This window comes from Pteronotus mesoamericanus, unplaced genomic scaffold (assembly GCF_021234165.1).
Source record: "Pteronotus mesoamericanus isolate MK-2021 breed Mesoamerican mustached bat unplaced genomic scaffold, CSHL_Meso_final contig_173, whole genome shotgun sequence".
In the NCBI taxonomy this organism is placed as follows: domain Eukaryota; kingdom Metazoa; phylum Chordata; class Mammalia; order Chiroptera; family Mormoopidae; genus Pteronotus; species Pteronotus mesoamericanus.
This window is the reverse complement of record NW_026555072.1, coordinates 17022270-17035441: the sequence shown is the minus strand read 5'-3', so window position 1 is coordinate 17035441 and position 13172 is coordinate 17022270. Positions and strand designations below refer to the sequence as shown.

The following is a 13172-nucleotide window of genomic DNA, read 5'->3' as shown; positions in this document are numbered from 1 at the left end:
ATACAAAAAAAATATACGTCACCTGATTTATAAACATCCCGACTTATTGAAAAGTGAAAAAATATTTGATGATAGTTTCAACTTTTGACATTTTAATGGAATGTGTATTCCCATAGAAAGCAACAACCAAAGGCATTAATAGTTACATTAAATAGTTAGCAGGTCATTACAAAAAAGTGACACACCAAATACCAGGGGGACACGTTTACAAGAACAAGTGACTCATCTAAATACCAAGCACTCTGTACAAGCAGTGTTTGAATCAAGAAACCCATAAAGGACAAGGTAATTTATAATCCTGGAAACATGGCAAAGTAAAATGAAAGTCTACAAATACAGAACCTATCAAAGACGAGATCTTGACAGGGTTTTATGGGGATTGCGTTCCCTCTTTCTCTTCCTAAGCAAATTCTGAAGATCCCATAGAGAGACCTAGTTTCAAGGGTTTCCCTTTGTTCATTTTGCTTACAGGCAGCAAGAGCATTACTAAATAGCCATTCCACTACAACTATAAGGGGTCATCGCATAAATGTGACAAAACTTTTGAGTAAATGGGGTGCTACATTGTTCTCTCATTGACAATTAGGAGTGACGATGTGTTTGGCCGGAGGAGAGCACTTTGTGCCACGTATTTTTCTTAAGGACAGGAAGAAAACCTCTTGGAAACACTGGGCCAGACCACAAGGACAAACAGTGGGCGTCAATATAGCTCTACACACTCCAAAAGGATGCTTAGTTGGGAATAAACAGAAAGATCCTGCAAGTGAGGAAGGAACATCACCCTCTATTCTTTCTTTCCCTGCTCTTGGCCTCAGCAGACTAGAGAAGAAAGAACAAAATGAAGATTAGTTCATTGGTTTTCTCCTCCCTTCCTCTCTCCTTACCATCTTTCCTTCATTCCTTTGGTCTTTTATCTGGTCAGTGCTCATCATGTACTAGACACTTCATAAGGGGCTGAGTATAAAAGACAATATTCTCTCCTTCAAAGAAAGCTTCTTGGAGGCACATGATTTGTGAAGGGGTTGACGTTAATTAAACACTCACAGAGAGCCATGATGACAAAGAACATTAAGTTCTAGAAGGGAAAGTTGATGGTGTTAGGGGAGCTTATAAAGGGAGATCTGGTCAGTTGTGGGCATCAGAAAAAAGCTTGCTCAATGTCTGAGCCAAGATGTAAAGGATTACTAGACCTTAACCAGGACCCCGGGAAGAGGTAGGTGTGGGGTAGGTAGGTTAAGAAAGGGTTCCAGATAGAGGGTCGGTACATTCAAAGCCGCACATGACAGGAACACAGAGAACTTGGAATACCAAAAGGAGCAGTGTGGCTAGTGTTCAGAAGCAAAAGAAAGCACAGTAAGAAAAGAGAAGGTTGGGACCAGAGCAGCCAACCTTCACAACAAATGGGGCTGTGAGTTCCTTGCTGAAGATTTTGGTCTTTTCCTAAGGACATTGAGAAGCTACTGAAGAGTGTTGCTGACATAATTTATGTTTTTATATACGTTACTCTGACTGAAATGTAGGGTGGCAAGAGTAGATGCAGAGCCCTGGCTAGTGTGACTCGGTTGGTTGAAGCATTGCCTGTACATTAGGAGGTAGCTGGTTCGATCCCCTGTCAGGGCACATACTCAGGTTGCGGGTTTGATCCCTGGTTATGGAGCCTACGAGAGGCAACCAAACGATGTTTCTCTTTCTCTCCTTTCTCTCTCTCTAAAAGCAATGAAAAATAACTTAAGAAAAGAGTGGATTCAGAAAGGCTAGGAGAAATGATGTCTTGTAACTATGGTGATGACTGCAGCAAACAGTCAGGAAAGATTTTGGAGGTATATTGACCTAGTGATGAGATAGAGGCTAGTCATCCTGAAAAGGTGCTATATCATACTGCTCTGTTTTTTTTGGATAAGAGAAAGTATTTGGTTAGATTCGCCAAGCTTTAAGGCTTTGTAGAGTGCAGCAACAAAAGGTTAACGGAGCAAAGACTTTCAGCATCTTGGAAAAAAGTTATTAAAATGTTTGCTGGTTGAATGTAAGTTGGACTTGGAGGGAGGTAAAGATAGAGGAGCAGTGAAACTAATGGATGGAACACAGAGTTATCAATGGGCTGGAAGTCCTGAGAAGTCAAAGAAAGATAACAGGTAGGGTATCTGAACAAGCACACTAGCAAAGCAGGAATTAACTCACTTCAGTCTGGTGCGCATTAACCATAACTCTAGCATTACCATCTCCCAAAAGCATGTTATTGGTCATGAGATTCCTGAGTAAGAGGATGGAGAATGATAAGTACTAACATTTTACCACTGTTGGCAAGCAACCAAAGCCAATAACCAGCGATAGTGAGGAAGTATTTATAACAAAATGCTGCTAGAAGAGACCATGGAAATTATTTGGGCCATATTCCTTATCCTGAAGCTGAAGAACAAAGTAGCAATCAGGAACTAACTTATGGGAGACTTTGACTAGAGTCTTAGTCTCCTGACTCCTAGTGCACTTGTCCAGTGATTCATCTTCTTTGGTTTCTGGAATTAGAATAAAATTACCCCTTTTATGGAAATTCTGATTCCTTTCACTGTATCACATAATGCATTCTATTTAAAATGCCCATCCTTCTCAATGAATGCTCTTCTACATACACACCAGAGTGTTTTGACTATTTATTCCAAGATAGAACGTGTAAAAAATATCACTGTTACATTCCATCCTGCCACAAAAGCCAACTTAATATTCTGAATTATATGAAGGGGCATGGTTAGAAGAGACACCGGCAGTTTCCTTGGCAACTTTTTTTTTTTCGCAGAAACTTCTGGGTTGTTCCTCATCTTCTCGTCCCCTTTTATGATCTTCTATATTCTTTTCTCTAGAATAATATAAACCCTTGACCATTCTTCAATATGCTGTCTTTGACTGTGATTCCACAGAGCTCTTGCCTTTAAGTGCCAAACATACAAAAGCAGGACGCTTTTATCAAGCTTTTCCTGTTCGGTAGTAATTTTCCTGGTTTGTTATTCATTTCTATTCATATACCTCTAATTCTCATTTCAAAAACACTTATCTGTACCCACTGTATGCCAGCCATTAGGCTAGTTATTAAGATCCTGGGGGTGAGCAAGATGAAATCTATTTCTTCCCCGCTCAGAGCCTACTAGAGAAGACAGAAATATAATGAAAAAGCAAAAACGAAAAAGTTGATCACTGCTGGATGATGCTAGTGAACAACTTGCTATTCTGAAGACTGGTAAAGTAAAAACATTTATGATGCCTATCCTATATGAACAGTATACTGGGCACCCAAAGACTGGATGAGTGAACTTTTTTTTTTGGCATAGATATATGCCAGCTAATAAATGAAGAAGAAACGATAGAAATAGGCTATCATCACATTGCAACTCCTAGCCATTGATCATTAACAGCTGCCCAGAACATACTCAAAAAAAGGAAAAACAAGACGTCATGCAAAAAAAGGAAAAAGGACTCATGCACATGGACAACACTGTGGTGATTGCAGCGGCGAAGGGGTGTAAGGGGGTTAATGGTAATGGAAAAAATACAATAAAAAACTTTAAAAACACATTATGTACCTCCTAATAATGGAGGAATATGCTACGGTCTATGAAATAGTCAGACTCCAATGTGACCAAATGTGCAGAACTGCGCTTTTCAATACAGTAGTCGTTAGCCACACCTGGCTACTGAGAGCTTGAAACGTGGCTACTCTGAATTGAGTTGTGCTGTAACTGTAAATTTTTATATTGAGTACATGTTGAAAAGACAATAAGTGTTGTTCCATAGTTAAGAAAGATGTAACCATTAGAGGAAACCGTGTGAAATGTATAGGGAAACCCTGTACTATTTTTGTAACTTACTGGGAATCTATAATTATTTCAAAATAAAAAATGAAAAAAAGCGGGGGATTTAAGAGACAAGTTAACCAAATGCAATGTGTGCACCTTATTTCAATTCTTATTTAAACCAAAAAACCCAAAACAAAAAAAATCTGTTAAACATTTAAGACGTGTGTGAGAAATGGAAATTTGAATACTGCCTGGAGGTTTGCTATGATAAAGTTATTGATATTTTAAAAGAATTATAATAGTACTGTGGTTATCTTTAAAGAGTAAATCTGTACATTTTAGAGATACTTTCTCAAATACTTATGATTTAAATGATCTATGCCTGGGGTTTGCTTGAAAATAATGGAGGGAAGGGAAGAGGTATAGAAAAAGTAAGCGACCACGCATTGATAATTGTTGAAGTCTTGATGGTTATTTATTATAGGATTCTGTCTGCTTTAATATATTTTTAATATTTTCCATCACAATTTTTTTTAAAGATTTTATTTATTTATTTTTAGAGAGGGGAAAAGAGGGAGAAAGAGGGGGAGAGAAATATCAATGTGTGGTTGCATTTCACATGCCCCCTGCTGGGGACTTGGCCTGCAACCCAGGCATGTGCCCTGACTGGGAATCGAACCAGCAACCCTTTGGTTTGCAGGTTGGTGCTCAGTCCACTGAGCCACACCAGCCAGGGCCATAATAAAATATTTTTAAAAACAACTGAAAGAGATGGACAATTTCTTAAAGGATATTATTAATGCAGACACTTTTGACATTTAAAATGTAATGGCTTGGATTATTTATAATTGACCCTTTGACTAGAGGAGTAAAAAAAAATTTGTATTCAACTTAATTTTAATGCGAAGTATTTTTAAAATAGTCAGTGAATGCTTCCTATGAGCAGGAAACTAGGCTTGAAAGTGTCTTACCCTGTGTACATCGTTCTGCTTCTGAACTGTTGGAAAATCACCTCCAACAGGTGCCTGCCGGCTTAACTCATCATCTTTCAGCTGTAGCCACACTAGAAGTTCTTGGAGAGAAAGGTGCAGGCGCTTCCACTGGTCAGAACTGGCTTCCAAATGTGACCTGAAAAATAACAGGTGCAAACTGTATCAGACTATCTAGAAGGATGATTGACGATTCTAACAATCCCATGAAGAAGGGCACGTTGGTTGGTTAGTTCCATAGCGTATAAACCTATTGTCAACTACATAGCAGCCCTCAATAGTGATCTGACGACTTGCTTTTCAGAGCCATAAAATGGGGGTATTTTGATGGCAATTTTGAGGAAAAGCAGCATTTAGCCATATGTTTATTTCCACAGGCAGTATTCTGAGATTTTTGGCATGAAATATACACTGAAACAGATTACTTTCCCATAGCGTTCCAGTCAATGATTTTTAGTGTTTCTGGTAGGAAAAAATGGACCCAGTGACTAATATAAACCACTCAGTTTTCATGTGACTCATGTTAGTACTGGAGTTCTTTCTGCTTTGAGAAATGGAAAGGTCTCTCCCCACATTTTGACTTTTCCATTTCTACACCCTAGACAGCCTCTTCCATTGACTTCTTCCATCTGGCATCTGTTCCTTTCTGCTCCTCTTCCCATATGCTTCTCCTTTTGCTCTACCCCTCTTTATTCGTGTGCACCTGGGATTTGTTTTCACCAAGTTCCAACATTTTCCGCTTTGTTTCCTTTGTGTAAAATGTACTGAGACAACAACTCACGTGGAAAAGTAAAATCAGACATTTGTCTGCAAGCCTCCCCCAAACGTGAATAATTTAGGCAAGAAACTGGTGTTTTTTTCTCATCAACTGTATTTAGAACATGTTAATCAGTACAAGCCATTTAAGAAGACACAAATGAATGATCTGTGCTATAAAATCCACATTTCACTTGAGAACGAGAAGCTAAATTAATAAAATAAATCATAATCCAGAAAACAAAGAAACGCGGAAGGTTGGCAAGGCTCTATCCTCAGGTAAATCAAGAATTGTGCTGCATTACTCATATGTTATCAGCAGCTACTAATTAATTCATAAAAATTAATGCTGCCAGTAACATAAATATAATTTAGTCTCTAATGCTGCAAAGATTGAAATGTAAAGCAACCAGGTAGAACAACATTTCCCTTTGCCATTTGGTAATTTCGCCTGACATTTCAAATACGATTTTCCTGCTGGCCTTAGTCAAACAGAATCCCCAAATGATAACTATGTACTGAAATTAAATTGTTCCAAACTCTCTGAAGCATAATTTGATGACACATATAAGTCTTTAGAATGTGCAAATACAATGACCTACATGCTTAAATTTGAAGAAGTTAGGAAAATAACTGGGAAAACATCCGAAGATATAGGTAAAAAATGTTACTTATAGCATCCCTTATGATTGACACAAAGTAGAAACAACTTAAATATTCAATACTGGGGAATTGCTTACATATATATTGGTGCATTCATATGAATCTATGAGTCCTATGCAGTGTTCATGTAATGACCAGGGGAAATATTCATGAATATAGAAAACTTCACTTTCTTGGTTGTGAAGTGAGAAAACAGGTTACAAAAATGTACACAATCTATTCTTCTGAAACATTTGTGTGTGCTTTTGTGCACATGCTTGACTATACATGAAAACATTCTGAAATGCCTAGTTTAACCCTCAGAGGTGGATTTATAGGTGATTTGTTGTCAGAATATTTTCTGTTATGAAGAATATAAACATCGCAGGGTCCAGCAGAAGTAAGGCCTGCTTGAGTGTGGTTGGTAAGGTAATAATATAGGTGTAATAATTTATAGTTTTAATTTGAACATTTCACCTAAAATGTCATATGGTGTGCTTGAGTGTGATATTGTTATGTTACAGAATGACATGCTTATAATTTTTGTAATAAAAGATTTTTATAATAAAAAAGAGCATTGTTTGTGCTGGACCCTGTATATTCAAAAAAATATAGGCATTTCCATCAGAGAAATTCAATTGTTCAAGACTCTAAGGGCACCTATTATCTAATAACTAAATCATGAAACACACCCCAAATGCCATACATTAAACATAATAGTGCAGACTGCATACAGTGTAGCGGTCAGTTCTTTTATTACGTTTCTGTCTTTTCCTTTCTCTTTCAGTTTTCACTATTCCATGATGAGCCTACATGAGAATTCCCTATGGAAGATTTTAGCTGTTTAATAGCATATAATGACCAGTGGCCACAAGGATTCCCTGGGGTGTCTGGAATTGGCAACTTGGTCCTCTAGATGGTGAACGAAGCTATCAAGCAGGACATTTTGAAAGACAGGTAGAGTGAGGCAGAATCTAGACATGGAAAACCAACAAATGGGAAGAGAGACACGGGTTAAATACATATATATGGAGTGCCTCTCAGTCCCAAGACTGCACGGGGAGTAGGGAGACCGGAAGTGAAGGGAGAACAGAAAGATACTTGACACTTGGCCTCCCCCTATCAGGGAGGGGACACTAAATCCTGCTGCGGGAGGGGGCCAAGGGAGGACAGATATGCAGAAGGGTGGGCTGTCTATGGAGAGGCCCCCAGCTGTTGCTTTCTTTACATAAGGCAGTGCCATGACCCAGGTCTAGGCTAGATGGTGCTGAGTTATTATGGGCAGGTCAGCGAAACCCTTGAAGTCTGGGAACACAAACAAACAAAAAAATAGCTCTGAGACCCAGAATTAGTGCTAAAGGATCTAAGAAAAACTCCATAGCGTGAGATAGGGAGGTTGTTAGAAGCCAGGGACACAGGACAGCCAAGGGAGTTAACAGGGGAGCAGAAAGAGGACCTGGGACCACGTATGACCAAGAGCTCTGATGTGTCTGGGTCAGGGGAACTTATGCGTCCATAAGATATGGTGTTGTTACATTTTGGAATGTTTGATTACTTTAACCACATTATCAAATGACTGCTTCATTCTTTTCCTTGCTAAAGCATGAGAGTGAAAGGCAAGTGTGATATGAAGACCAAAGCTTAAGACAAAAGGCTTATAAAGAACAGAGGTCAAAGGGTCAGAGAGGAGAAAGCCAGTCAGATAGTGGCTCCTGACTTAAAACAACACTTATAAAGATGGCTGATCTGAAGCCATGGCTCTCAAACTGTAGAGTGCATGAGAGACATTTGAAGAGCTTGTCAAGTTTAAAGTACACATTCCTAGGTTCTACCTTCAGCACTTCTGTACTTTTAACAAGAACTTTCACAACTCAGCAGATGAGCTCCAAGAACATTCTTTGAGAAAAAATTTCTTAAAGTATTTCCTATGTGCCCGGAATGTTATTTGTTGGTCTCAGCAGGGCAAGGGTGGTATATGTGGATGACATGATTTTGAAGGATATCTAAATGTAATAAAATGCCCCAAGTTCAGAAAACCCTTCCTTGGGTCATGCTAAGCTTGTGAAGTGTTTTCAAGACATATTTCCGATGCATATCTTGGAAGCAGCTGCCTCATTTCTATTTTCAAGATTGTATGCCAAATATTTCTAAATGATTAACCTATGTTTGTATTTGGAATATCTCTTCCTGAAAATATTCCTTTCTATTTGTAATGACTCTTCTGCCCCTTTTATAATAGGCTGTGGGAGCCTGGAAGGAACCTAAGAGGTTGTTGTTCAACCCTCTTGTTTTGCAAAGGTGGAAACTGAGATGCAAAGGTACAAAGACAGCTGATGAACCACACAACTTGAGCTGTCACATTAAGATATAGGAAATGGCCATAGCGGCTCAGTTGGTTAGCCGTTGTCCTATGAGCCGAAGGGTTGTGGGTTCAATTCCCTGTCAGGGCACATACCTAGGTTGTGAGTTTGGTCCCCGGTTGGCACATCTATTTTTCTCTCCCTCCCTTCCCCTCTTTCTAAAAGATGCGGGAAATAGAAATTATAAATATTTCTTAAATGAGGAAATCCTTAACCTTAGTGATTTTTAATCAAATGTTTTGGGTCCCTGAGCAAAAGGCTTTCAACTAATTGGCAGATGCACTTACCCCTATCTACTTAACAGAAAATAACAGAGGAGGTTTGAAGAGGCACTTAGTTTCTATCCATTTTCTATTAATCTTTATTAGTGAAGACAAGAGCTTAGGGGCTACTAGCTTTTAACAGGCAAGGGCTGGTCTTTAATAAGCAGATGATTTCTACAACTTGTAAGGCTCAGGTAAAATGTAGAAGCTTTAGATATATTGGGATATACTGCTTGGTCTTTAAGGAACTCTTTAGTGTCAGGACTGTAAGAATTATAGGGGCTGCTAAAGTGATTGTTATTTCTCTAGACATGGACATTTCCAGTGTGATTTAGTTGATGCCTAGTTTGAAATCCTTAATAATACTTGATTCTGGAAGGCGTGTATTCTTAAAGCAAAATGTGTTATATTGGATTCATTTTTTACTTTGACTTCCTTTATAAAACTAATGATATACCCCTGAATATCTTTAGTACCCTTGTATAATAAGATAGCACTTTCGCATATGGAAAGAAAAGGTAAGAATGCAGAAATAATAAGGGAGCACAAAAATACAGTGGGAGCGATGGGACTTTAAACAAAGAGAGAAAGTTAAACTCAGAGAAGTAAACATTTTTTTTTTCCAGATGGGCCATGAACTCCAACTTTCAAATATAATCAACATTCTGAGAATAAGAGAAAGGTCAGAGATACTCAATGTCCATGTTGCATTTTTCTCTCAAAGGTTGAAAGACTTTGCTTCCTTTTGCTCTTTCTTTGTTCTCCATTATAGAAAAACTTCTAACTATTTTAACTTCTAATATCAAGCAGTCCCTTGGAGATTTATTGCTGCTGTAGACTATATAATGCTGGTGTTCTAACTTCTAAAATTAATGCTCAAAATTTCATAAAAGTTATTATTTGTTTATAACATTTACAAACTTTTTCCTAAGTATAAAAATCTCACAGAATGTAATTTTTGCTGAAATTATACTGAAAACATATGCAGTTCTCAGAGTTAATAGTATAAAGAATAATCTGGAAAATATAATCTATTGGTAGATTAAATTGAAATCTTGATATATATATTTCTTATGTAAAAAATTCACTGACTATTTCTCAAATATTGGTATTTTCAAAATTGAAATGTAACTTTTGTGGATATAGAATATTTTAGAACGAGAAACACTTTGACTAATCACCATCCATTTGTTCAATAATATCAGTAACTGTGTATGTATGTGTACACATGTGTATATGTGTGCATGCATGCATGTATAAATATCAGTGCAAACTTTTCACTCTATTTTTCTCCCACCTTAATCAGTTAACATATCCTTTTGTTTGTTGGCACTCAACTATCACTGAGTATTCTAATTATACCTCTTGCACATAATACATGTGGACAAATCCATGTAAAACAGATGCCATATACTGTCCTTGAACTAAATTATGAGAGAGTGCCATACAATTTCAATTAAAGTATTTTTTTCCTCAAAGACCTCTTATTTGCTTGTCCTTATACCATGTCTTTGAAACTAATCAGCTCCATTTAAATATAAAAAAAAGAAGAAACCAAGGCAGAAAAGTTCAATAATAAGCCTAGGTTCATAAAGAGTGATCGCAGAATTAAAAGTAACAGAGTTGAAGAACGGCAAGGGAAGTTTAATAGGCCACCCCTGTTTCTGGCCACGCATCCTCATCTCAGTGAGGGAGAAAACTGAAGTCTGAACCTTGAGCTCAAGATCATACGCTAGCTATTTTAGATAGTAACAGAGCTGGAAGAGAACTTATGTCACCCAACTGCTGGTCCAGGTGTCTTTCTGTTCTGTCTCCCTAACTCATTTAAAGCTTGGAATGCTTGTATTGATCTATTTAGGGGAGGCAGCAAGCATAGCCTTAGGAAACAACTCGAATCTTAAAGGGACTTGCCGTCACATGTAAATGAGAATAGGACAGGGAAGCCCTGGTGAAGGAACTGTCAGAGAGGAAAATATTCATTATGCTATTTGAGTCAAAATTTGGAGAATGAGCCCTGGCTGGTGTGGCTCAGTGGACTGAGCGCCAGCCTGAGAACCGAAAGGTCGCCAGTTTGATTCCCGGTCAGGGCCTGTGCCTCGGTTGCGGACCAGGTCCCCAGTCGGGGGCGTGGGAGAGGCAACCGATTGATGTATCTCTCTCGCACAATGAAGTTTTTCTCCCTCCCTGCCCCTCTCAAAAAAATAGTGAGTAAATAAAATCTTTAAAACAAATTGGAGAATGAGAGGAGAGATGGTATTCCAAGGGTGAGGACCAGCAGAGGTATATACTTATATTGGAGAGTGAGAAAAATGCTGGCGATCAGGAGTGGGGTAAGAAAGCAGAGGCTACTTGGCTCGGAGAGTGTGTTGGAGAGGGACTGGAGAGGGAGGGATGGGGAGATGCGGGAAGAATAGAAAAGGGCAGGGTTAGCAGGGCCTATTAGGCATAGTTGACAGAGAGTGAAGGGTCTGCTAGATTCTAGTCAGTCAATACAAGCTTCATGCAGGCAGTGATTTCCTTTTGTCTGTTTTGTTCACTGTTGTAGCCTAGGTGCCTAGAAGAGTGCCTAGTACACAGGAAACACTTAGTACCTATTTGGTGAATGAACAGATAAATGAACAAATGACTGATATATGGGTTCCAACAAGACTGAAGTTCTTGACCAAAGGGATAATATGACAGAAACAATATCCAAGGAAGAATACTTTTGCAAATGTATAATGGATGGTCTCAATATGTAAAGGGACAGAGACAAATCTACCAATATGGAATGACATGATGGAGGCCTGAATAAGAATCCTAATCACAGGATAAGAAAAGACATAGGGTGGAAGGAATAAATGGAGGTGAAAAAACTTAGTATGGGCTTGGTTCTGGAAGCGCAAGGATCTCTTTTATGAGCCAGCAGAACTCAAAGGAAAACTTCAAAATCACTTGAATTCAAACTCGAAATATTTTTCACAAAAATGGACATGTGAAATCAAGCACTAATGTTTTTATATTTCGAAATATAAAACTGCTGTCAGAATTCATTATAAAAATAATGAACCAACTGTAAATGTTTAGTATACTATGTTTTGGCTTGGACAAACAAATGGTAGTTTTTCTAAGATATCTTTGGAACTATTTAAAAACTTTTTTAATTTAATGATTTTAGAGAACAGGAGGGAAGGAGATATATAGATAGAGAGATAGAGAGTTGTTGTTCTACTTACTTGTAATTCATTGGTTGATTCTTGTATGTGCCCTGACCAGAGATCAAACCCAAAACCTTGGCTTATCGGGACAAGGCTACAACCAACTGAGTTACCCAGCCAGGGCTGGAACTATTTTTCAAATGAACTACTTTTCACTGGAAAATAATGCAGACAGAGAAACTGACTACATTTGCCATGCAAGCTTCTAAGTTTCATTAATGGTTCTGTACCTTATTCTTCCAGGGTTATCTATATCCTATTTCATAACCACCCTAGTTTACTACCTCTGCTGTGCTTCTCTCTAATGCACCCTGCCATTCTGTATGGACTGAATGACTGATGCCCTTATTTCAACCAAGTGTCAGGAAATAAACTGAATTGCTGGGATGTGAATAATTATTTCTTTGCTTCTTATAAATGATCATTTATAACACATCCTGGATTACTAGAGAGGCGTATTAAAAAGCCCAAACCATTGATGTGAATATTTAACTTCTAGTATTTTCAGCACCTCAGATAAGCTAAGGTAACTGTTTTCTACTTGATTAATGACAGTAAGAATTAAACTGCGGTAGCAGGCATATGGGAAATTGCTAAGAATGAAGAGCCCATATTTTGGCTGACATGCTGTTTGCCGCTTTCAATTCTCCTTTTATTTCATCAAGTTCACATGAAGGAGAGAAAAGACACTGAGTGATGTTCAGAACAGTTATAGCACCTTTCTTTTTCTGTCCTGCAAAAAAGAACAACTTTCTCTTCTTTACTTTATGTGCCAGTATCTTTTCCATCTCACAAGTTTCATTCCTTTTTGATGACAAATGTTATGAAAGTGGCCTTTGTCATTACATACTAACCTCTCTTAGTGTGTAAGCTGGAGAAAGAGAATAGAGTCTCCCTATCTTTGAAAATGCCATTGCCCATTGTTGCCTCCAAAATATCGGTACCAATTCATGGACCCAAGGCGGGGAGGTGCAAACCAATGCCTTGGAAGATGGGGTGCAAACTTAGGTGGGGAAGATCTTGTAAAGAAATAAAAAGAAACCCTTTTCTACTCCAAGAAATCTGCTTCTCTGTTTCATCCCTTCACTTACGTACTTACGTGTAAAAGATAGGCGAGTCTTGCCTTTTCCTTCTTTCTTTACACTCCATGGTATAACATAATAGGTAAAAGCTCAGACTC

The 13172-nt window shown here is 38.2% G+C and overlaps 1 protein-coding gene across 5 annotated transcripts in view; it reads right to left on the bottom strand.

The window, feature by feature from the left end:
* The window catches only part of DMD (dystrophin), a 1878371-nt gene that overhangs the window by 341280 nt on the left and 1523919 nt on the right, over positions 1–13172 (bottom strand). For all 5 annotated transcript variants that reach the window (XM_054566574.1, XM_054566573.1, XM_054566575.1 and 2 more), the window contains one exon: positions 4757–4913. In XM_054566574.1, the coding sequence (XP_054422549.1) occupies positions 4757–4913 (157 nt within the window). The remainder of the gene's footprint in view (positions 1–4756; positions 4914–13172) is intronic.